This window comes from Nothobranchius furzeri, chromosome 9, assembly GCF_043380555.1.
Source record: "Nothobranchius furzeri strain GRZ-AD chromosome 9, NfurGRZ-RIMD1, whole genome shotgun sequence".
In the NCBI taxonomy this organism is placed as follows: Eukaryota; Metazoa; Chordata; class Actinopteri; order Cyprinodontiformes; family Nothobranchiidae; genus Nothobranchius; species Nothobranchius furzeri.
Genome location: NC_091749.1, coordinates 27,542,511 through 27,567,438, shown reverse-complemented (window position 1 = coordinate 27,567,438; position 24,928 = coordinate 27,542,511). Strand labels below are relative to the sequence as shown.

Genomic DNA, 24,928 nt, shown 5'->3' with positions numbered 1-24,928 from the left:
TGTGTGTGTGTGGTGTGTGTGTGTGTGGGCGACGGTGGCACAGGAGTTAAGTGCTCGCCCCGTAATCGGAAGGTTGCAGGTTCGAGCCCCGCTCAGTCTGTCGCTGTCGTTGTGTCCTTGGGCAAGACACTTAACCCACGTTGCCTGCTGGTGGTGGTCGGAGGGACCAGTGGCGCCAGTGCTCGGCAGCCTCGCCTCTGTCAGTGCGCCCCAGGGCAGCTGTGGCTACATTGTAGCTCATCCCCACCAGTGTGTGAATGTGTGTGTGAATGGGTGAATGACTGATTGTGTTGTAAAGCGCCTTGGGGGATTCCAGGACTCTAGAAGGCGCTATATCAAATACAGGCCGTTTACCATTTTACCATTTAATTATATCTGACTGTCTCTTATATAATGATACAGACATAAGGTTTGATACAGCAGATTTCTGATGAACGTACTAATCCTGATACTCCACATTGGCTCATTTAAGGCCAGAAGGGGTTTAAAGTGAATTTGTGGCGGAAGAAATAGTTTCAGTTGAAAGTCTGTGCAGAATGAATACCTCAGCCGTTGCAAAGAGCTGTTTGAAAAATCTAAATTTACATCCAAAGAGTTTTAAGTCTGACCGGATTGACAGACTAGTGGAGTGGGGCCAAGTCCAACAAGGATTGCTCTCGTCTTAGCCTTCTGAAAACCTGTGTCCTCATGTGACACCAACCTCTGATGTCCAGGATTTTAACTTTAAACTGCAGTTTTACACTGCGGTCACCAGATGGCACTCTAACAGGCGCCAGATATGATTCGACTGAAAGATGATGAGTTCAGTCAGCTAATAGTGAAAAGAGCAGAATGTATGATGACTCCAAAGAACAAAACATCAATCAGTTTAGTTTTGTGCAACCAGAAATATCCTTATATGTTTGTTCAAAGATTTTTGATTCATTTAGGCAGCATCTAAGATTTATAACTGGGCTAGTTTATGCATTAGTTTTACTGAGAATGCTGCTTGATGCTCTGGGGTTTGATGAGTAATAAAACATAGTTTACTCCTACACATTTGAAGCACATGACATGCACAACATGAGCTTCTGGCACACCACAAGTTGTCCGTTATTTGTCTGGTAAACATCATTAAAACTGATCTTTGTCCAAAATGAGCTTATTTAAGGAGCTGTCTACAACATGCAGACATTCACTTATGACCTTTGTCACAAAGCTACGTCAGTTAACCTCAGCTATAGCTTGAACTATAGTCAACAAACCTTCCATTAAGTTTACTTGAATGGCAGCATTTTGGTTACACTGCACAGGGACATGTGGTGATTTGCATAAAATTGTGGCCAAAATCAGTCCGTCAAAATGTGCCATGAAGCAAATAACCTTTTATTTTAAACAGACGATGCTGCAGAAGGATTTCCCTAAATGTGGGTCACGGTTTAAATCCAAGGACACCAAATAAGCACATCCCATATGTGTGTCTATCTGAATCTGTCAGTAGCTTTGCTGCAGCATTACGGCAGGTTGATGACTCCCTGTGCCAAATTAATTAGGATATTCCAGTAGGAGTCAATAAGGATGAGAGAACGTGAGTCACACCTGGAACAGGAAGCAAGGTTGAAAACTAGAAATTCTCACATCGGTTCAGAAGTCAAAATGGCTCCCCCACTGAGAGGTGGACATCACATGTTGTAAGGACAGACAGTACATTAATAATCTAGCTCTGTGTTTCATAGTCACATGATGGTAAATAAAGCACCAAACACCGGCATTAGAAAGCCTCCAGAGTCAGCTCTAAGCCCTCTGCGTGCACGTTGGTGGGACCGTTGTATTTGTGCACAGTCCCAGCTTGTGGTGTCTGGGTCACAGCATGCTGACAAACAGCATGCAGCAGACGGATTCCAGGCTCCATGATTCATGCAGACAGTTTGATTAAAGAGCAAATCGCAGCTCCTGCAGAGCTAGAAAGGGTGGCCCAATCACCGCAAGGAAAACACTGCTCAGTAAGCTTCTTCACATAAACTTCTAAAACTTCTCTTCAGTTACCAAGAGACTCATACATGGTTAGGTTTCCTCACGAATGGCCTCACATCAAGTCTGTTTGCTATGAGAGTTTTCATAAGGATATGTTTTAAACTGTTTTAGTTCAAAAACCTGAACTTTATGAGCATTTGAACTTTTGAACCTGGTGACTACCTCCAAGCTTCAGAACCATCAGCCAAGTTGGAGTAATCATCCATCCATCCATCCATCCATCTTCTGAACCCGCTTAGTCCATGTAGGGTCGCGGGGGGCTGGTGTCCATCTCCAGCGGTCAATGGGCAATCAGGCGGGGTACACCCTGGACAGAGAGCCAGTCCATCGCAGGGCAACACAGAGACACACAGGACAAACATGCACACACACACACACACACACACACACACACACACACACACACACACACCTACCTAAGGACAATTTAGACAGACCAATCAACCTAACAGTCATGCTTTTGGACTGTGGGAGGAAGCCGGAGTACCCGGAGAGAACCCACGCATGCACAGGGAGAACATGCAAACTCCATGCAGAAAGATCCCAGGCTGCGAATCGAACCCAGGACCTTCTAGCTGCAAGGCAATAGCTCTAACCACTGCGCCACTCTGCAGCCCTCGGATTAATCAATCCTGTTAAATCATCTTTTAAAGCCTGACAGTCATGTGGTTCTGTTTTACTGTATCAGCCAATAGCATTGTTCCCAATGGTTGTTTGTTGCATTTTTCATTGCATTCATGCAGTGTTGAAATGTTTGTCGGTGAGACCAACAACACAAAGACACCGTCTCCACTTTCTGTTGTTGAAAAATGAAGACATACTACAGGTGAATGTGATTCTATTAGGCAGCAGTAGCTCAACAGGTTGAGCGGGTTGTCCAGTAATCAGAAGGTTGCAGGTTCGATCCCGGCTCCGGACAGAGAACTCTGCTGTTGTGTCCTTGGGCAAGACACTTAACTCACCTTGCCTGCTGGTGGTGGTCAGTGGGACCGGTGGCGCCTGTGCTCGGCAGCCTCGTCTCTGTCAGTGCGCCCCAGGGCAGCTGTGGCTACATTGTAGCTCATCACCATCAGTGTGTGAATGTGTGTGTGAATGGATGAATGATACACCGTAGTGTAAAGCACTTTGGAGTCCTTACTCTGAGAGGTGCTATACAAGTGCGGGACATTTATCGTTTATCATTTATTTAATCTGGTAATCCTCTCAATAAAAAAAGTAATGTTGTTCTGGGAATGACTGGATTTCCATCTTCGTCTGACATCTTAAAACCTCTCGGGTAAAATCAGGAATCATGGGTGAAGGTGATGTGGTTTACGGCTATAGGAACGGGGACTGTGTCTGACTGATGGTCAGAGTTTAACTCTGGTGTTCTTCAGTTAAACTGTTCCAAGGATCAGACTAGTGCCAGTCCAGAAGACCGGAACATGATCCTGATCAAGCGTGGACTCATCTGAACTCGTCAGAGGAAAACTAGCCTAAATGGTGTCGGCAAACACCCCCAAAGCACATAAAAGATCTTTATCTAAGGTTCTCTTTTTTTTCAATTTGTGAGTATTTCCACCCATATGAAGAGAGTACAGTGAAATTAAAATAACAAATGTGTCATTTTTCTGTCTTTTAATCACATATTGCATTTAAAACATGGTTGGAAGCGAAAAAAATGGCATCTTCACACAAATGGATTCCAGAAGTGTTATTTAGGTTTTCATCGGGTGTACTTTTAAAAATTCCATTAGAAAATGTTGCAACCACTGGAACAAGATCCAACACAATCATCCTGATGCGTTCATGGAGCCAACGGTGGATTCACATTTTTATGCAATAAAATAAAAAGCATTCGTTTGAAAATAATTATTTTATTTGAATGTAGTTTTGTAAACAAGTTAATGAATCCAAAATGTACGAATGCGTCTCATCTCAGGGAATTTTCTACTTATTCTGGTAAATTTTATAATGGCAAAACAGAACATTTGAGTCTGGTTGAGATTTTAAGCTATTATGATTAAACCCAAACAAACTATATAGTCTGGCTTTCATTCCGTCATAACAATGATGCGTTTAAATCAAATCTAAGTCCTTTCATATAAAACACACCATGCTGTGACGCGAATGGAGGAAAAGGCCAGAAACATGTAAAGGTTGTTGGACCGAGACGTGAACTCTGCACTAAACCAGGGTTAACCAGTTTTCAGGAGGACAGCGAGGTCTTTGTGAGCATCGAGGCTGCCATGGGCGTGCCACCTCTCATCTCAAGCTCTGCCTCCACATTTTGACCAGACTTCTGTGGAAAACACAACCGACATCGTTTTCTCTTAACAAGCACTTGTCATCTCCGCCGCACCCACGCTCGCCCTGCAATCATCCTCTTCTCTCCCTCTTCACCCTCCTCTCCTCTCCCCGAGGCCTGCAGCTCATTATTCACCTTGTTTTGCCTGCAATCGACGGAGAGAATACGGGGAAGTAAGGAAAGACGGATAGACGGTCAAGTTGTTTACTGCAGTGATACGAGAGCGATGAGGATGACCGTTACGCCACAGCTGAGTAAAATGTTTCACTGATGCAGAAAGACGTTTTCATCACTTCTCCGTGAATGGAATGGAAATAAAACAGGGCCCTCTTGTGATTCAGCAGGAACAAACACAACGAGCAGATAGCGTGTGATCGCTGATTACCGACGCCGCCTCCAGAATCTCAACACATGGATTCAAACGCGGATAAAAACACGGGACTGGTCCGACGTGAGCCTGAACGAGCTGTAACGTCAGAAACTCCAAAATAACTTAAAAAGGCATTTTAACCTGATGCCTTCAAATACACAACATCTAAGGAGGCTAAACACTATGTTCAGTTCTTGTTTCGGAGGTTTCAAAAGGAGAAAAAGACAAAAGACAACATTTAGATATTACAAAGTCTTCAGATGGGATTCTCATCGTCTCTGGCTGGGTGAGGCCGTGCCATTCTCTTAAAGAGTCCACGCATTCTCTCCACACAATGATCAAGTACTCCAGGAGGAAAACACACATGTTTATGCACAGTTCTGTGTGAGTGTGTGTGAGGGAGGGATGGAGGGTGGGGCAAATAGCCTCGGTGACAGCATTTCCTTCAGAAGCTCCAAGGCGCCGACTCTCGGGTGACAGAGCTCTACGGCTTCCTGCTGGAGCAGGACTTGCAGCACTGCTGTCCGTAGAACTTATGGGTGCAAACGCCGTGTTGGGGAACCAGGTGGCACCAGCTGAAGAGGTCAGCGCACCGCTCATCTGCAGAGGAAATAAACACAGATCAAGGAAACTGATTACAGCCTAAAATGGTCCCAACCTAGCAGCAAAGTAGAGACGGAAACCATCCGGCACCAAGGAACTCCTAAAATGTCGGTGTATGAAATAAGATCCTCCCTATAGAAAGGGACAAGCGTTAAGTGCTGATATAACCCTGATGGTGTGTGCTAGCTTGTAATCTAAATACGGTAATGACTCAATAGTTTCAGATGCATGAAGGGATTTCTCTTCAGGAGGAGGATTTTGTACTGTTTATCTACTGGGAATTGAGTTTATTTAGTCATTACCAAAAATAAAAAAATGCCAATTGCAGCTCGATACCTTTCAGTGTTGACCCAGCAGCTGAGACACGGTTGCTGGGGCGTTGTACCGGAGCCAGGGGAGCTGCAGGACAGAAGTGTGTGTTGCACGCTCTTGAAGTGGCAGGTCTCTGGTGGGGCAGGCAGCCGGCTGAGGGGAGACCATGCCGCAGACACTGGATGGTTCGAGTCTGAACTCCTCCTCCACAGGACACAGAGCACTGAGTCAGGAGGGAAGAGAGGGAGGTGAATGTGTGAGAGACCAGCAGAGAAGGTAACAGGATGAGATGAAACGCAGAAGCAGAAGCATTCGTCATGTAAGGAGCACTGAAGGAAGGGGTTAGGATGGAGACAGTGAACAGGTAAATTCAAACATCAGCATGTTCTCTCCCTCCAGCAAGTTGTCAGGAGATTTCTGCTCATGTCCAAACATCCAGGCATCATAAGCCTGGGGTCAACAAGAGACGCGGTGCTACCTGAGGTTACCTCTAAGATGTTCTGCATAATAGATGACGCAACGGATGCCACACAAAATTCCCTCAGAACGGCTCTGGAAGAAAGAGAGCGGAGCTTTCTGGATCTCCCCAGAAAGACTATTACACCGCTGGTTAAGAACCTTGTTCCTTACATCACTTGCTGAACAATCTACCTCCCATAGAGGCAGTAAGAGCAGTTAACGGCCCCCCACAGTCTACTGTTTAGCTGTAGGGTTAGAAAAACTCACAAACTTGGAAAACAAATGTTGTAATTTTGTTTTCAACCCTTTTCTGGACGGAGATGTCTGATGTTTTTTTCTGGCGTCTGCTTTAGCCACTCCTCCAGTTTGGGGGTTACTGCCCCGAGTGCCCCCATGACCACGGGCACCACCGATGTCTTCACTCTCCAGGCTTTCTCAAGTTCTTCTTTAAGGCCCTGCTGTATCTCCAGTTTCTCATGTTCCTTTTTCTTGTTGTTGCATCGCTTGGTATTGCCACACAGATGTTCCTGTACACTATGCCAGCCACTGGGTCCTGTCATTCCACGTATTTATATATACTTATATATATATATATATATATTTTTTTTTAATTATTATTATTTTCCTTAACCACACACTGCTGGTGCTGCTACTAGGTCGTGGTAATGTCCTAAGTAGTTTCTTAATCATTATTTTAATCATTATTTTTGCGTTTTCTGCAGTTTTCAGTACAGTGCCTTCTCAAAAAAAGAAAACGCGTGATCATGTGTTTCTGCCTCTGTAGTCTTATTTCGAAAGGATTGGCATTAATCCTCTGGAGGCAGGCGTTGCAGATTTGCAACGTTAAAACCTACCTACCTGGTTACTCCACCTACCCAGAAGTACCCCTGATGGACTTAGTTGTTCGTCCTTATATCAAAACTTATTTTCAGCCTGAGAGGGTTAAATAGATTTGAAATGAAGCCTCATGAATCACAGAATGTGAGAAACACTCTAAACGAACAGACCTGTAACACACTAGCAGACACAGCGTTTCTCCTTCTTCCTGTTTGGGTTCAGACTCTGAACAGATGTACCTGCTGCCAGGGAGAAGAGTACCAGCCCAAACCCATGGCGCTGGAGGTTGTTCTGCCAGGGACTGCCTGCGGGACCTCTGGGCACAGACCTCGGTTACAAACTTGCTGAAGTTCCACCAATGGCTTGGCCATATTTCTGCACCTCCGTATGGGGTATTCAACATACCTGTGTGGGAGTAGACACACTGTCTGCTCAGAATTACTGTTCCCACAGAGAATCCCATTTGAAAACATAGAAAATATGATTCAGAGGACGGCACACGGATGACGCAGTGGGGTCTCAAGTGTCTGTGCAAGAGTATTAAAGTGTGATGGATGTCTTGGTGTGCAGCTGAAAGCACATACCCTTCCTGTGAGTCTCTCTCCCCACAGCGAAGCTCTCTCCTCTGGATGCCTGATCCACAAGACCTGGAGCACTAAAACAGAGTGCAGGCAGGAGGGACAATTTTAGAAAATGAACTCTGAGAGTGTGTGTAGGGGCTGTGGAGGGTTCCTGTGGCTGCAGGTACCACCAGCTCACTTATCATTCTAGTAATAGAGCAAAAACTGCTGTGCTTTACTGGCTATTTTTCAGTATTTACTGTATGTAAAATGAGCAGATTATGGGTCTGTGTTTTGTTCTTCTGTTTTGTTCTGATAGGTTTGTTTGTCCATATTCAGAGACATATAAAGTGTATATAGGCTGCTAAAGCATGGGGTCAGATTTTCATTAGAAGTTCAAAAGGTCAGGCGAAAAAATCAATAAACGTTCTTCTGGATCTTTTCTTTTGAAAGTTGTTCTTATTTGCTGACGGGGTTTAGATGACATTACATTTATTATAATGCATTTATGTGTCATTATCAGTTCTATTTTACTGTTAAATTCAGCTTGTAATTAATTTGCACAGTGTTGTCACATGCAACTCGTTCCCCCAACCCCTGCTTTTAGGCAGTAAAGCTTTAGGACAGAGAAATAAGGTTGCCGGAAGTAAAATTGGATTAGGGACGCTTGTTTTTTAGCGTCACAAACCCAAACTTCCATCTATATTTGAACATCAGGCAAGTAAATGTGTCCCAAAAGAGATGGGCCCATTGTCGGCTTCATTTGCTGTCGGGGCATGGAGGGGTTAAAGCCAAACTAAAGACTTTTAATACTTTGAGCTTTTGCTTTCTATTAATTGGTTTCAGTGGTTCTCCAGCTATAAAAATGAGCAACTTCACATTGGACTGCATTCTGCAGCCTTCTGCTGAGCAGAAACCACACTTAGCAGTTTTGTGGTTCAGGTAGGAACACTAGTGGGAGGTCTACCTGTTTAACGGCAAAAGCTGTTTACTGCGCCGGTAGCTAAAGGCTAGCAGTTAGCTTTTCCAGATTGCTGACCGGCAATAAAAAGCACATCAAGGACCTGTAAGTAATAATACTTTTTGTCCAACAGTGCAGATATTTGACTTTGTGGCTAATCTCGTGTTAACGTTAGCTCATTGTGAGCTCTAGCTACAGCAGGCTGTGGCAGGGTTGTTGACGATAGCTGTAAATCATCTTTCAACCAGTAGGAAGGGGAATGGGAACCATGTCAAGTGTTGCTTTAATGCCTCCAGCGTTGACTGCATGGAAAGGGGGTTTCTGTGTGAAGACTTGGCCGCCTGTGAATGCTTTGGGACTGGGGAGAGACTCATGGAAACATCTGCTGCTCGTTGAGAAGAGTAAAAACGATAAGTGGCTTCATGTTAAAGGCTCCAAAACTCAGTCGCTAGTCACCCGTTAGCAAAAGAATAGCTGGAAGAGTCTGAATGCTCACTCGTTATAGGTGCTGCTTCTTTTTGAAGTATTATCATAACATTTTAGAGTGAGAAATAAGGTATTATCTGAATAAGAACTGAGGTCGGAGCGTGTTCATCACATATATTCACTTACTAAACTTTAGTGTTGTGCAGAGAAGGCTGCTTTAATCTGCATTTAACTACGCTGATTACACATCATCATCTTTATTATTTATCACAACAAGACGATTACTCATCCAGTCAGCTAAATTAGTACAGCTGTTTATTGCTGCCACATCAACAAAAAAGTGCATTGAACTGGAAACTAATTAACAACAGCAGGAAAAGCAAAAGTGAAAAGTACTTTTTACTTGATTCAATTAAATAGACTGTGAACGATCAAACAGCATTGAAGTAAGGCACTAAGTGTGTGCTGCTTTCATCTGCTTCTGTCTTGACTCTCGGCTCACTTTCTGCTTTTTTTTTCTTTGAGAATGTTAATTTCAATGAGCTCATAGCAGGGGAGTAAATCTGAGCAGTGATGATGGCTCCAAATGAAGTGTGCTGCCTTGCATATTAATCTGAAGCTGCAAGCAATAAACAGATTTTTCTGTTCTGTCATGAAGTTCTCCTCTAATGACAGCTAAATGTTTATGAGGCTGAGGTCTTACTTCACTCTTTTTCAGGAACTGCCTTCACAGCTGCAAACATTTCAATGTGACGTGATGTCTTCTGCATCGGGAGGGAGACAAGCACCTTTTTCTGGAGGTCTCTTTTGGTCTTACCTCTCCCCAGGGGGTAAGAATCCACTGTAGCTTCTCGTTTTTGGGGCAACGCTGCAGGACACATGTCTCTTGGGCTTTGGGTTTGTGGTGCTGCCTGCACATGCTGTCAGGCACCACCACCGCATTGGCCCCCGGATCAGTGCTGCGGCAGAACACGCTTCGCTTCCTTAGTCCACGGCCGCAGGACTTGGAGCACTGAGAGTGAACCAGGAAGAAACAAAAATAGTCATTGTGAAAACAAGGACATCAGTGAGAGCTGTTGCAAAAATGCAACTTCACTCTAGTGTTTTGATTTTAGTTGCAAGTGATCACAAAAATGTTCTAACAAAAATGAATACAAATGTCCTTCCCTTCCGAAGGCTAGTGCCACTTTGTCTGGTGGATGTGGTTTAAAAGTTCCTGGAAATAAAGACTCATGACTACTCTCTGAAGGGTGGCGGTCTCCAGTGACGTTTTCCTAAGGCTCTATCTGTGTGTTTGAAAATAACGTTTTGAACTCAACTCCATGTTGGTAAATCATGGCTACATAGCAGCTCTTCTCTCCTTTTAAAGCAGCACTATGGCTCATAAATCAAATGAAAAATTAACTCAATGTGTGGTTTCAATTAAATGGATTTATTTATACCACTCACCGCTGCCATCTTCTGGTAAAAATCAAGGTCTGCATTTCATAAAATGTGATTTCTGGATATTTTAGGATTTCCATGATCCTAAAACCTTTGTCTATAGTTTATAATAACAGCCAGCTTTAGCACTGTGAACACAGGTCTTAATAAGTGGTCTAGTGAACCCACCAGAGTGACCCAGTGAGTATGGAGCACTCTTATTTTGACAAGCTGCACTACAATGTTCCTGTTTTGTTTTGGTGACTTATAAATACATTTAATGTGTTTCCTGATTAATCTGGTAAATAACAAATAATCTTGATTTCAATATTGACCCAAAAATTTGTGACAATGATTTTTTTCTCTCTAATCAAGAAGCCGTAACAATGACCCTACACAGATGACATCATTAATGCCTTCCAAGTACACGGTCACTTGATGATGAAAGCAGTTGCTATTCACCGTGTGCTGGACAGGAAAACAGAAGGTCATTGATGGCAACACATTATGGCCAATCATGAAATACAATAAACCAAGAGCTGTGAGATGAATGTGACCTCATCAACGTCTCCACCGACTGCAGACTGAGCTGCTGTAGACTCCACATGAACTGCACAGAGACGGACAACAGCTCCGCTGGGACCAAAGCCGACCGGGCTGTTTATCCGACAGCATCCCATTCATTTATCAGACAACACACGCACCCTGCCTGTGCATCAGCATGCACAACTGCATGCATCCCAGTTGTCCTCTTGTCACTGAAAGCTCTGATTGATCTCCTCGGCCTCGCCTCTGTGTGACCGCCGACTGAACTTGTGTTAGAAAACAGCTTGTGGCATCCCAAAGAGCGATGGCTGAATTACAGCAGAATATCTGGATTGTGCCGGTCACAGAAGCTAACAGAGGTGCTGTCAGGCGGTTACAGTTGTACACAGAAATGTGAGCCAAGAGCAGCAACTTCAGCTCTGAAATGTGTAAATAGAAAATATCTGAATGCTTAAGACACCGGGTTTGAATAGATGAACAGATTAATAAGTAATAAATCATGAATTGGTTTATAGTATGAACTCAACCATCTCACGATATCAATGTTTGTCCAATGAGGGCGGATTAAATTATTATCTATCAAGATAAAAAAAACACCAGAACAAAAATAAATGCTAAAGATAATAAATGCATTTTTGAATCATAGCAGATTAATACATTATCTTTTATTTAACCAGGAAGAAAATCCTGATGGGATTAAAAATCTCCTTTTCAAGAGAGACCAGTCAAGATACAAGCAACATGTTGTTTCTTTCAATGTCATCCACTTGGCCAGCAGAGGGCAGCAGAGCATTACTTGAACTAGTCCTCCACATTTGTAACTGGCTGGGTTTAATCCCAGCAGCATGTGCACCATTCTGCCAAGGTTTTAGCCACCAAGCTACCAACCAACAAACAAACTGAGTTAAAACTGAAACTACAAACTTGTTTTTGACAGTCACTGAAAAGTGAATGTTTTTTATTTTTGTTATGTTAGTTTCGTAATGCGCTTGTCACAAAATGTGGTTTAGCTAAATTTTGAAGGTTTGCAGCTCTGTACTCTTTTGCTATAAGAACACTTCATCATTAGCAAATATGCATTTAATGATATATTAAATTAAAAGTCCAATTCTGGAAGTTGATTTGTATTTTATTGACTAGAAATGGTGAATAGCTGTTGAGCTGGAAATCTGTGTTAAAATAAAAAATGGCTAAATCTGCAGACTGCAGACACATACAGAGCAGTGAAAAAGTCTCTGCCCCCTTAAAACACTTTATTTATTTATTTGTCCCCTAAGTGTAATAGATCAGCAAACAGGGTTAGGACACTAACATTTGTAGAGATTAACCCAACCATCCTGGTTCAATGTGAAAAAGTGGCTCGCTCCCTTGTTGCAGGGGCATCTCCAGAAAATTTTGATAACGGGTGGCCAGATGGGGCCAAAGGAATTTTTGGGGTGGCCCACCAAATTGGTCCATGTGGTAGCTCTGGAAGAGTTTAGCCTATGGCCATGTATTGCATTGCTCCTTTATTTGCTTTTATTTAAAATTAAAAATAAAAAAACAGTATGTATCCAAAACATTTAACTTAAATTTTACAAACACAAACTTTTCAGAAAAATGTATTTCAGTTACTTCAAATTTGATTTTAAAATGTATTTTTTTGTTCAATTCACAAAAAACGATGGAGATAAAAACTTTTTTAAAAGGGTGAGCAGCAGAAACATATGTAATTTTTCTTGTTCTGTGTGCGCACGAAGCGGTACAAGTGATAATGCTGCTGGAATTCATAATTTTATCCTTTTCAGCAGCCAACACATTCTCACACCCTAAGCGTCGAAAAATTACGCGGTGTGACCAAGCACTTGTTTCCGACGCGTTGGGAGCCCCTGCACGTCGGGAGACGAGATTTCACCAATTTCACTGGCATTTCACCTCTAACCTCTAGCGATTTAACCTTCCCCTCACCCACATCCTAACCTTAACCCAGTATGTCAGTCTAAATTTTCCGTTAAGCGTGTTTGAGAGGAACGATGGAACGTGAAGCAAAGCTTTGCGTGTGTGGTTAAGGGATGAGGGTGAGGGGAAGGTTAAATGGCAAGAGGTTAAAGGTCACAATTTGGTCAAATCTCCGTTTTACCGCGGGCGTGGGAAACCGACGATCTGGCACAGCGCGTCATTTTTCTACGCTTAGGGTGTGAGGATTTGTTGCTGCAGGTGCTCTCCATGTCCAAAATGTGCGTAAGCCAGGTCCTTAGTCAACTTAAAGTTGTGCACATTTTTCCGCTAAGTTTTCTTTTATAAATCCCAAATTTTGCGTGGAAAGTTGCTTACGCAGTTTTCCGACCCCTTTTTGTGTGTAAGCAAGCTTGATAAATGAGGTCCCTGATCACTATCAGACCTTCTAACCAGCAGACCTGATCACTACCAGACCTCAGGCGTGCAGTCAGGGTGGGGGACAGGGGGGAACTGTCCCCCCAAATTCAGATCGACCCTGATTTGTCCCCCGCACTAATGCCAGAAGTTAAACTAAAATGGAGGTTAAGAGCTTGATGCTCCTTTTTCCAAATACATTGAATGCAGCATGACGTAAACAAACACCGACTCCAGAGGTGCCAAAGTGGTTGCTGGTGGGATGCAGGATGAAGCGAAAAAGGCAAGCAACAATTACTGCTGTAACAGAATGAAATTACAGTTTTTCCCCCTCCTCTGCACAGAACTAGTCTGCATGAGATATGGCCTCAAGGTCTCATGCATTCGCTTCTAACCTGCTTACTTTCAGCTCAACAGAAGAATGAAGAATGAAGAATGGACTCTTTTCTTTTAATTAATCAAAGAACTCTATTACTTTTTTATAATCCTATAGAACATAAAGGTATTATGACTTTAAATGTTCCAACAGGACTGATTTCACATAGTGTTTAAAGACATAACACATTACTTTCACTGATCCAATCAGAATCTGACAGGTCTGACGGAGGCGTGGTTTTGATGGTATTTGGTAAAACCTGTCAACTTTTCATTCGACCATAAATCAAAACATCCGAAGTATGGCCACAGTAGTGGAACAGGTCTGACTGACTACAATGGGACCGATTTTGCTGCGGAGTTCGTGCCGGAGCGGAGCGGAGGTAGAGGAATTTTGGGGTAAGGCGTTTCATTGCATTATTTTTTTTTACTACTATTATTGTTATTATATTTAATGTTGCAAATGATAATAACGATTACAATAATACCCTTATTATTTACTCTCTATTATTTACTATAAGATTAATGTATGCATTTAATTACTTATTTTATCTCATATGAAGGCGTCATATTATAGCTACTCACACACACATCTATGCGTGCACTAAGGTTTGTCTCATGGAACGTACATGGGGCTGGCTCTAGAGAGAAGAGATAACATTTTTTTGATCAGTTAAAAAGAGTGCAAGCAGACGTAATATTGTTACAAGAGACTCATAGATCTGCCACATCTGCAGATGAACTTAAAACACCTGAGTTTCCCAGCATGTTCTCTGCCTGCTATAACTCTAGGCAAAGGGGTGTAGCTATTTTAATACACAAAAACATCAATTTCACAGTATTGGACACAATTTCAGACCCAGAGGGTAGATTTATAATGCCCACGTCATCTTTAACGCCAGTTCAAAGCGTTCCAGAGAAGTTGTCGGAATGGCCAATCTGTAACTTTCCTCTTTAACCAAAAGAACAACGACAAGCTGGAAATTTTGTTTTTGTTCCAACTGCTGCAACGGTTCCTTTCAGAATAAAAGCTGAACCATCAAGACCCAGGCTCGGGTCTCACCAGACGCCAACAAATTGTCGTGACCCGGAAGTATCTCACAGACTGGTCTGGTCGGCAACCGCTGCTTTTCCTACCGGCTCGGTTCCAAGAAAGGTCAAGCTGGACCTCGAAATTCCTGATCTAACGGGGGCTTCCTGAAGGGTATGTAGACCGGCAAATGGCGTTGAATGTGTTTATGAATCTCCTAATCAAAGCTTAACGCAAAGACATCACCTTCAGTTCCCATCAGAACTAAGCGCAGCTTCGGATTTGCTGGTTCTGGAAAACATCACACGTCATCCCATTCACCGTCTCATCCACATTAGTTACACCATACACGTAGTGTTTAAAGTCAGTCTAGTTTAATTTGTTAGTAATGAATTTCTTAACTTTTAAACTTGACTCTCTCTCTTCTGTTGTCTCTGAGTGAATACGAAGCTGTTATCTAATCCCTGCAATAAAAAGATCCAATCTTCTGGTTTAAATAACCTCACAGACCCGTAAGGTGGATTTCATATTTCCTATGGAATCATACGCCTTATGGCTTATTAAATAACATGTAATTTAAATCATTACACTGCGTATTTAAAAAAGACCAACAATGTAGACCTAAATAAGTGGGACCGAACTGTCTGTTTATGCATGTTGGTTATAGATTCAGTACATTGTTGTCAGTGTTGGGACTTACTCGTTAGAAGCGCCAAAGCCTCATTGCTGACTTTAACAAGTCTCATCTACAAATATGATCCCTCATGAAGTTACTACCTTACACCAGAAGATAGTGGAGATGTGTAACCTTCAGGCTGAGCAAAGTTTGGGAGTTTTTAGAGCTTGAAAAATGCCTCCTGCCGAGAGGCTCCCAGTCGGGGAGAGGAGGAGATGTGTGCAGCACGAAGAGCGTAAATATTAGATAAAACGTATAAATGCCGGCAGGTCTGGTTTTGTTGACTGATCACTTTGTCTGGTAATTACTGACTCCGATTATGAAGCAGAATATTGACTCTGATGAAGAAATTCACTCATCCAGCCGGGAAGATTGACGCTGCTGCAGCATCAGACAGCTGGTGCTGCACGAGAGGTGTGTGGGGTTTACAAGCTACAAACGTTGGGTTTGATGTTTGTTTTACCTTCTCTGGGACATGATGGATGTAGAAATGATGGTAAAAATGACGCAAACGTGATAGATGTAGCGACAATGTAAAAAAAAAGCCGTAAAAAAGAGGCAGATGCCGATGTGTTATGTATGGAAGTCAAGTGTGCCACAAAATCATTAAAAGGCCAAATATAAAATTTAAAAAGAGTTTTATGTATTTATATATAAATTAAAACTTTCCAAATATAATGAAAATTTCTAAATAACGTAAAAATATGAAGCAACATCTGTTGGTCAGGTGGAAAAGTTTGGGACCTACTGCTCTAAGTGATAACTGATTATAGGGTTGGGCATCGAGCATCCATTGGAACCGGTTCCAACTGTTAGTTTTTCCCGGAATCATTAAAAGTTTTTTTATTTTGATTCCTAGTTTAGATTCCTAGAACGCCGATGGAAGAGGAATCAGCGGCCGATCTCCGTGAAAAATAAACGTGATCTGCAAACTGTGATCAAGGCTTTTCAGAGCTGATCACACCAGCTGTCTGTGAGCAGCACAGAGTCCCCCCTCCCCCACCCAGGTATAAACAAACGTGTCTGCCGAACTTTTACTCCGTAATGTAAACTTTACCTCCTGCAGCGTAGAGGAAACTTGTTAAATACGTCAACACGGTGGATTTAATAGAAGCTTTAAAGAACAAACTCTGGATGGTGTGAGGTGAGTTTGTCTCACTGCAGAAATAAAAACACACACGGAGCGTCAGCAGTCAGACGCAGCCAGCTGTTCTGACTGAAGGCTGCTGCAGCATGGAGGTGTAGTTCTCGGTCATCCTGGACGTGATCATCCTGAGAGTTTCAGCTGAAAACAGCTGGACGTCTCTGGATATGTTGGAGACATTTAGCCTCTCATCCCAGAGGCTTCTTCCAGACTTAGGTTGTGGTCAGAAACAAACACACTGGTTGAGCTGCAAGTCTTTTTCTTTTTTTCTCCAAAGCATGTTGTTGTCTAAATGAAGGTGATGTTATTGTTTATAGAATTAAAATTCATTTTGAAGTTAAGATTATTTCATTAAGTAGGACCTGTGGTTAGCTGGTTCATGTAAAACATGTCATGTCTTGAAGGAACCGGAATCAAAACAAGAAATTGGAATCATTCAAAATAAAACGATGGCCAACCCTATAAGTGAATTTTTTTTTTTAATATATTTTTTATGTACAGATTTTTTCAGGGCTTTTATGTTTTCTGTAAAGATTGGTAAGCTAAAAATCATTTAATGTTTTGCATAAAGCATGAGGTTTTGGTTAGTAATTTTATTTATTTTTATTTATTTAACTTATGTTTTTCAGGAGGATTAACTGCTTGAGATGTAACATCTCGTTTTCGAGCAGGTCCTCCTACAACACAACCAATAACAAATAAGGTGGCAGAGTTAGAAAGTTATAACAGACTTAAAAAAAAGGGAAAGTAAATAATAGTAAAATCAACGATATGTATAAATATATATATATACACACGTAAATATAAACACATAAGCATGGATACATAGATACCCACACATGTACATACGTACATACATACCTATATACCAAATTAAATTAAATAAAACTGCTGTGAGGCACTCAAAGAGAAATAAGGGCAAGAAATTACATTGTAAATAAACCTAAAGTGAAGTAGTATCCCAATTGAATACAAAGTTTGGCAACGAAATACAGCATGTTAGCGATTGAATGCACAAAATCATTATAGTAAAGATTAAACAAAGCAACTACAGCTTGGCTTTACATAAGCATAAACAGTGCGGGAAAATTTACGAATAGTTGAGATGGATCTTAATTCAGTGGGTAATTTATTCCAGTCCTGAGGAGCTTTAACACAAAAGGCGAGTCTACCCACCTCCTTTTTAAAACGAGGAACAACAAATGATGGAAGAGTAGTTAAGCGGATGGAATACAAGGAATCAATGGGAACCAAAAGTGTTTTTAGATAAAGTGGAAAATCAAAATAAATGCACTTAAACATAAATATCAACCAATGAAATTGTCGTCTAGCTTTTAAAGGAAGCCAACCAAGAAGATCATACATATAACAATGATGAGTGTTAAATGAACACCGCAAAATAAAACGACACAAACTGTTATAGACGACATCAAGAGACCGCAGGCTAGAAACTGTTGAGTTTTGGTATAAAATATCAGAATAATCAATGATCGGTAACAGAAGCTGAGTGACGATGCGCTTTCGTACAATAGGTTCAAAGCAATGTATTGAGTTATAAAGGATACGTAAACACCGTGTGACCTTAAGACATGTTGTGTGAATGTGAAATTTAAAAGACAGCTCTGGCTCTAGCCAAACTCCTAAATATTTCATTTTAACAGACGGTTGAACCGGGGAGGAATCCAAAAAATAAAGATTAAGAGTCCTGTCACTGTCAGATAGAGTACTACATCTATGAAACAGCATGGAGTAAGTCTTAGATTTATTTAAAAGAAGTTTGTTCTGCGCTAGCCAGAGCTGCACTTCGTCAAAATTAGGCTGAATAGCTTCTTGTAATTCGGATTTACCCGACTTAGAACAGTATAAGACTGTGTCATCTCCATATAACTGAACAGAACAGGATCTGCAGCACCGTGGTAAATCATTAATAAAAATTGAAAATAATAATGGCCCAAGTGAAGAGCCTTGGGGAACACCTCTGATGACTCCACGCGTGTTTGATTCAGAACCATTAAAGGAAACAAATTGAGAACGATGATGAAGAAAAGAACTAAACCACAGTAGAGACGGCCTTGACAGACCAAAAGCATATAATTTATCTAACAGTAGATAGTGATTGACGAGGTCAAAGGCTTTTGTTAAATCAAGAAAAATCGCACCACCAAATAAATTATTGTCAAAACCAGAATAGATGTCATTAGAAAATTTGAGCAGTGCAGTAGTTGTCGAGAAGTTTTTTCTGAACCCCGATTGGTACTGTGATAGTAGGTTGTTATCCTCTAAGTATTTAGATAGTTGGATAAAAACCAGTTTTTCAAATACTTTAACAACTGTATTAATTATAGCAATGGGTCTATAGTTATTAGGTTCAGATGTATCGTTTCCTTTATGGAGTGGTATTATTTTAGTACATTTCCAAGCTTTTGGAACAGAACATGAGTTAATTGAATGATTAAAAAGAATAGATAATGGTAAGGCTAGAACATCAGCAGCTATCCTAACAAAGCGACTCTCTATGCCATCTGGACCTGCAGTATTCCCACTAGAGAGAGACAGTATAACTTTACGCACTTCCTCAGAACGAATTTCAGAAAAAGAAAATCCACTGGAGCAACAGTGAGGCAGGGTGTAAGACCCATGATGTTCTGCAGAGGCAAGGAGAGGAGAGGAAGCAAAGTGCTTACTGAATGCTTCAGCAATTTCAGCCGGGTCATTAATAAGACTCCCATTAACATTCAGATGTGAGATTTTAACATTAGTTTTCCCCCTCAGGTCTTTAATTTTATCCCAGAAGCGCTTAGGGTTATTGATATCCTTATGCAAAGCATTCTTATAAAAATTAGCTTTAGCATTCCTAGTCTGGGTAGTACAGAAGTTCCTTAGTTTTCTATAAACTGTCCAATGCTCATGCAGATTGCTAAGTTTTGCTACTTTCCACGCTTTGTCGCGCTTCTTAAATAAAGCAATTAAATCATGAGAAATCCAAGGCAAATGGCTGCCCTTAATTTTTACATTGACCCAAGGAGCATGTTTATCAAGAACCTGCATGAACTGAGAGTGGAAAAATGCCCAAGCATCATTAACATCAGGTATAAGAAACAATCTATTCCAATTAAGAGAATGCAGCTCCTGTAAATACTGATCAGTGTTAAAAGTATGCAAGTCACGAAATCTGATCGTCTTAGCTGGTGTATGTGGTAAAGATATTTTCCAGAAGCAAAAACTAACAGAATGATCACTAAAACAGTTGGGCAAAACGCCGTAATCAGAAAATCTGTCTGGGTGAGTTACTAATATCCAGTCAATGAGAGAAGAGTTTGTGGCACAAGTCCTAGTTGGCTCTGAGACCAGCTGTGTCACATTTGAGCTATTTAAAAGAATACGTTCTGGAAGAGTAGATTCATCAAGCCAGTTAAGATTGAAGTCGCCAAGTAAGATCAATTCCATTGAGTCCCCCAACGAATCAACCGTTGCTAGTAAATTTTGTATTGCTTCAAAACTGGGGGGGGGGGGGGGAATAGATGTTGCCAATTATAATGTGCTTTTTTCCATTAAAAGAAATTTTAGTAAAGATGGCTTCGAAGTGAAGTGGTTTGACTGTCCGGACAATAACCCGAGACTGCAGACTAGAGGAGACATAAGTGGCAACCCCGCCACCCCTTGTCCCTCTATCCATTCTATATAAAACAAAGTTGTCAAGAGAAATATCATTGTCAGAAATGTTACCATTCAACCATGTCTCAGACAACGTAATTATTTTTGGTTCATTATAACCAAGCCATGCTTTTAATAAATCAGTTTTAGGAAATAAGCTTCTTATATTGAGATGGATTATGTGTAAACCTTTACCCATAACAAGAAAGACGAGGTACAAAAATAACCCTCACAGCAGGCAGATACAGAAGAAAATCTAAAACAAAAATAAACAGAAAAAAAAGAACAAAATATAATAAAATTACACGGAAATTAAATGAGTTATCACTCATAGTCCAAAAAGTCTCAGATCTGAGCCCATGGCCTGCAACCTGCTCAAAGCACAGCCACCTAAACTAATAAAAATTGCCATAACTCAACACGGTGACTGGATTTTATCAATATAAGTAAATAAGAATAAAGTAAGGATAATTTGACCTTAGACGAAATTTGATTTCACCGAACAAGAGGAGAAGCAAAAACAAAAAGGAATTACCTGCTCTGCGGAAGAGCCAGAATTAGAATAATAAAAGAAAGAGGAAAGTCACAAGTCCGCCCTCCGCAGGTGCTCGTACACCCAAAACCTCTCAGGGCATCTCAACCCAAAGAGTCCAGGTGACTTTCAGCAGCCACTGGGTCTGTAAAAAGCAGATGATCACCATCAGAGATTATCTTGATGCTTGCAGGATAAAGAAGAAAATCTTGTAGTCCCAAGGCGCGAGCCCGGTTCAAAACCGGGAAGCAGCGGCGTCTCCGACGAGCTGTTTCATCACTGAAATCAGCAGCAAATCGAACCGATTTACCAGCCACCAACACCTCAGACTTCCTTGCCAGAGCCAGGATCCGATCCCTGTCATTCGCTCGGAGAAAACAGACCACCAAGGTCCGAGGAGACCCTGACGCACCAGGTTGTCCAACCCGCCGTGCCCGAGTTATATCAGGAGAAGATCCCGCCAGCTCTGGGAACCACACCAACAAGTTGCTCCTAAGATAGGATAGAGCATTGTTGAGCTCAATCCCCTCTTTTAAATTGAGGATCCGGATATTATTCCTTCTACTTTGATCATCGAGGGCAGCAATCTTCCTCTGTAGTTTCTGCAGGTCTGCGCTCTGAGCCACGGAAGCGTCCTCCACGCACCGCACCCTTTTTTGGAGTAAGGTGGTGATTTGTTTTTGAGTTTCAAGCTCTTGTGTGTGCTTGTCAAGTGTAGATCGAATTGAGTCAAGTTGAGAATCAAGACTATCAAACCGATCCTTGGCATGTTTTTCTGCTTTGTCAAAAAACTTTTGAAGAGTAGACTCCAAAGTCTCCTTGTTCAGGACTTCCAGTGACACGTCAGCAGCGTCGTCGTCAGAGCCCTTAATTTGATCTTTCTGCTGGCGCTTAGGAGGCATTTTTATCAGTAATATGGCTTAGTCAATCACCTTTTTTCCCAATCCTTCAAAAAAGGCCTTAAATTCAAGTACCAAACGCACAAAGGTCAAAAATCCAGGTAGTTAATTAAATAAGGCAGGAGAGACCGCAGGCACACAACCACTCACTCCGCCATCTTGCTTTGACTGCTTTGATTGGGAGAATAACAAATGACTGACTTGGATAGTGTTGATCAGGCAGAGCTTTGTTGCCAGCGTTCCGTTGCATAATGGCTTCAAACACGTATATAAAAGTGTTAGTTTTTACGTAAACCGTTGGATGAAATTACACAATCTGACTGAGCTCTAGTTAAGGCTCTTGAAATAGTTTGTGTATGAGTATGTGCATGCGTGTGCGTGTATGTGTATTTGGGGGAGGGTACATTGGAACTTTGTCCCCCCAGTTTGAAAATCCTATCTGCGCCCCTGCCAGACCTGATCACTACCAGACCTGAACAACACCAGACCTGATAACCACCAGACCCAATTACCTCCAGACTCGATCACTACCAGATCTTATTACCAGACCCGATCACTACCAGATCTTATTACCAGACCCGATCACTACCAGACACGATCACTACCAGACACGATCACTACCAGACCTGATAATCAACCAAACTGAAACCTGATAAAGTCCAGACCTCAGTAATTATTAAATCATTTTAAAATAACCTGTCTCGAAGCAAGAATCAACATCATGCCTTGTTCTAAAGACCAAAATCACACTCAACTATTTCAAGCCCTGTAGGTCTCACCTGAGTCAGGTTAAGGTCAAAGGTCATGATTCAAGAATAAGCTCTCCAGATAAAGAAAATCATACCAATGGTCCAGCACGGTCGTTGGGGCTGTGTTGCTTCGTCCCCGAGCTCATAACCAGATTAAAGTTGTTGCCACTAAGATTTTAGCTTTAGAGTTTCATGTAGAGCCTTTGTGGGTTTAACAGCTTCTCCGTCATAATGAAGAAAACGATCATTTCTCTAATGCTGCAATCTGCTCATCTGAAACATTTAAGTGACTAAAAGAAAGAAAAAAATAAATCTGCAACGGGAGCCTAACAATCACGAGTGCTTTTTCTGTAACATGCATGAGTAATGGTCCGAGTACTAAACCCACCTGAGACCAAGATCCAGTGCTCCACTCTGGAGGGCAGGCCTGGATGTGGCACGGCTGGACCTGGGCTGGAGAGATGGAGGGGCAGAGGGAATGAGCCACCACCTCCTCCCTCTGGTAGGTCACCTTCCTCAAGCAGTGCAATGTCCTGGTCTGCTGACCTCCACCACAGGAGCGGCTGCAGGCCCCCCAGTCTCCTGTGGTCCAGCTGAGGAGGGGGGACAAAGAGAGTCTGCATCAGTCCAAACCAAGCCCCCACAATGCGGCTCAAAAATTGAGAACAACCCAGAAGTACCAAAAATTGCAGTTCCACCCTCATCCGCTGGGGGCTGGTGTCAGAAGCGAGCAACTCCTCATTGACTCTCATGTTAAAAATACCAATTTCACAGCAGAAATAAACATGTTTACAGCCTGGTACCAAAACATGTTTTTTGTTTAAATTATCTAGTTTACACTCATGACAACTCTGAGGGGGTGAATTTTTCTCTCTCACTGTTCTATTTAAGTGTATTAAAAGCCTAAAATTCTGTAAAATTAATGAGCATCCGACCCACGTGACCGCCGCCTCAGACCCACGTGACCACAGAGCTAGCTCCGTGGAAAGGCCTCCGTAGAGCCTCGGTCTGGCCTGGAAACTGCTCCGGCATTTTGAGTCTCTGTGTTTGTGTATTCTTTTTTGGATATTTTTTGTGCAATTGTTGGACAAAATGACTTGCTGTGGCATTAATTGCTCTAATAGAGCGTCCAAGGAGTCTCCACTTCATTTTTTTCGGTAAGTAAAATTATATTTATGTATTTTAGGTCACTGCCGAGCTGAGTTTAGATTTTAACATGTACTGTTTAACCATGAAATTTAAATGTAATAGGGTAAACCCAGTGCATTTAACATAATGCTGCACTTTAGAAAATGGGTTGAAATATAACATGTTGGTGGAGCTGGGTTCGGACTATCGGCTTGTGGAGCTCTCAGGAGACCGATGTTTTCCACCCGACCCCCCCCCCTCCCGCAGCTCGGCGCATCTCTGTCTGATCGCGGCTTCTGTCTGCTGCGCGGGCTGCCGGCTTGTGGAGCTCTGGGATGGAAACCTTTCCACCCGGTTCTCCCCAGCGGCAGCTCTGCGCATCTCAGATCGCAGCGACACTTGTCTGCTGTGCGGCTGCCGGCTTATGGAGGTCTCGGAGACCTCTGTGTTCCACCCGGTTTTACCCAGCGGTCAGCCCGGCGTATCTCTGACTCAGAAGCTCTGGTGTTGTGCACAGTTAACTCCGGCTGTAGCTAGGTTGCTACCTCCGTTAGCTTAGCTCCCACCTCCGCGTTAGCTTTGGATTAGCTTCAGGTTAGCTTGTAGCTAGTTTGACCGGGTGTTGTCAGTTGATCCCAGCCTTACAGCCACACCCTCAGCTCCACCTCTCTTCCCTTTTGTGAAATTGTCTGGGCTTGACGGAACCTGTGACACGGTCAAAATGGCGGTGGTGGCCTCCTCCCATTTGGCCTCAAAAACGTGTTATTGGAGTCTATGGAAACCCATTGTCCAATATTTATATGTCGATGGTCCAAACACATCAAAAACGAGACAAGTTAAATGAACACGCAGAGCAAACACAGCCTGGTAACCACACGACGAAACTCCAAATCAGCAGCTCCAAGGCTCGACATTTATCCGTGTGGCTGCAGGTCCCCTAAAACACAGTGCTACTCAACGACACAGCTCAAACTTCTGCACGGTATGAAGCAGTTATCTAGACTGGTTAAGAGGAAGACTTGCAGTCACCACTTTCACTCAGACCTGCATCTATATTTTTGTCACTCATTCCATCTTTACTTTAAAAACCACATTGTTTACAACTCAGCTTTCCCCGACAGCCCCGACTGACAAACATTGAGGCTAAAGACAGACGCTTGATTCTCTCCGTCCCTTTGTTGTTCCTTGTACTCACTTCTCACCTGTCCTCCTGGCTTTAGTCTAACCCCTTCACACTTGTCTTATGCTCTTTGCCACGTCTGCGTCTGCTCTGCCGTTACCGACCGAAAGCCAACTGCTATGTCTAAAATAACTTCTGCCTTGGCGTCTCGGATGATGGGGATTGAACAAATGAGAGGTCTGACAACCGCATGCTTAGAAGAAGAGGGTGAGGGAGGCGATGGGCAGATGGCTCTGTCCAGTCCTTTGACGACCAGCTACCACAGAGACTGCTCCTCCGTGCCGCCAACCTGCTTCAGGGGAAGAAAAATGCTTTCATTCCCTTTCAAATGCCGCAGACAAATGAAACAGCAGGACTGAGCTGCAATTTGGAAATGGGAAAGTTGTGGACCACTGGGAGCTGAAAGCATGGGG

The 24,928-nt window shown here is 42.4% G+C and overlaps 1 protein-coding gene across 3 annotated transcripts in view; it reads right to left on the bottom strand.

Annotated features, from left to right (window-relative positions):
• Positions 1 to 3,615: 3,615 nt before the first annotated feature.
• adamts18 (ADAM metallopeptidase with thrombospondin type 1 motif, 18) overlaps positions 3,616 to 24,928 on the bottom strand; it is a 108,939-nt gene continuing 87,626 nt past the window's right edge. For all 3 annotated transcript variants that reach the window (XM_015953947.3, XM_070554740.1, XM_015953948.3), the window contains 6 exons: positions 22,596 to 22,800; positions 9,646 to 9,840; positions 7,466 to 7,536; positions 7,121 to 7,286; positions 5,610 to 5,808; positions 3,616 to 5,270 (listed from right to left, as the gene is read on the bottom strand). In XM_015953947.3, the coding sequence (XP_015809433.3) occupies positions 5,155 to 5,270; positions 5,610 to 5,808; positions 7,121 to 7,286; positions 7,466 to 7,536; positions 9,646 to 9,840; positions 22,596 to 22,800 (952 nt within the window). In that variant the 3' untranslated portion in view covers positions 3,616 to 5,154. The remainder of the gene's footprint in view (positions 5,271 to 5,609; positions 5,809 to 7,120; positions 7,287 to 7,465; positions 7,537 to 9,645; positions 9,841 to 22,595; positions 22,801 to 24,928) is intronic.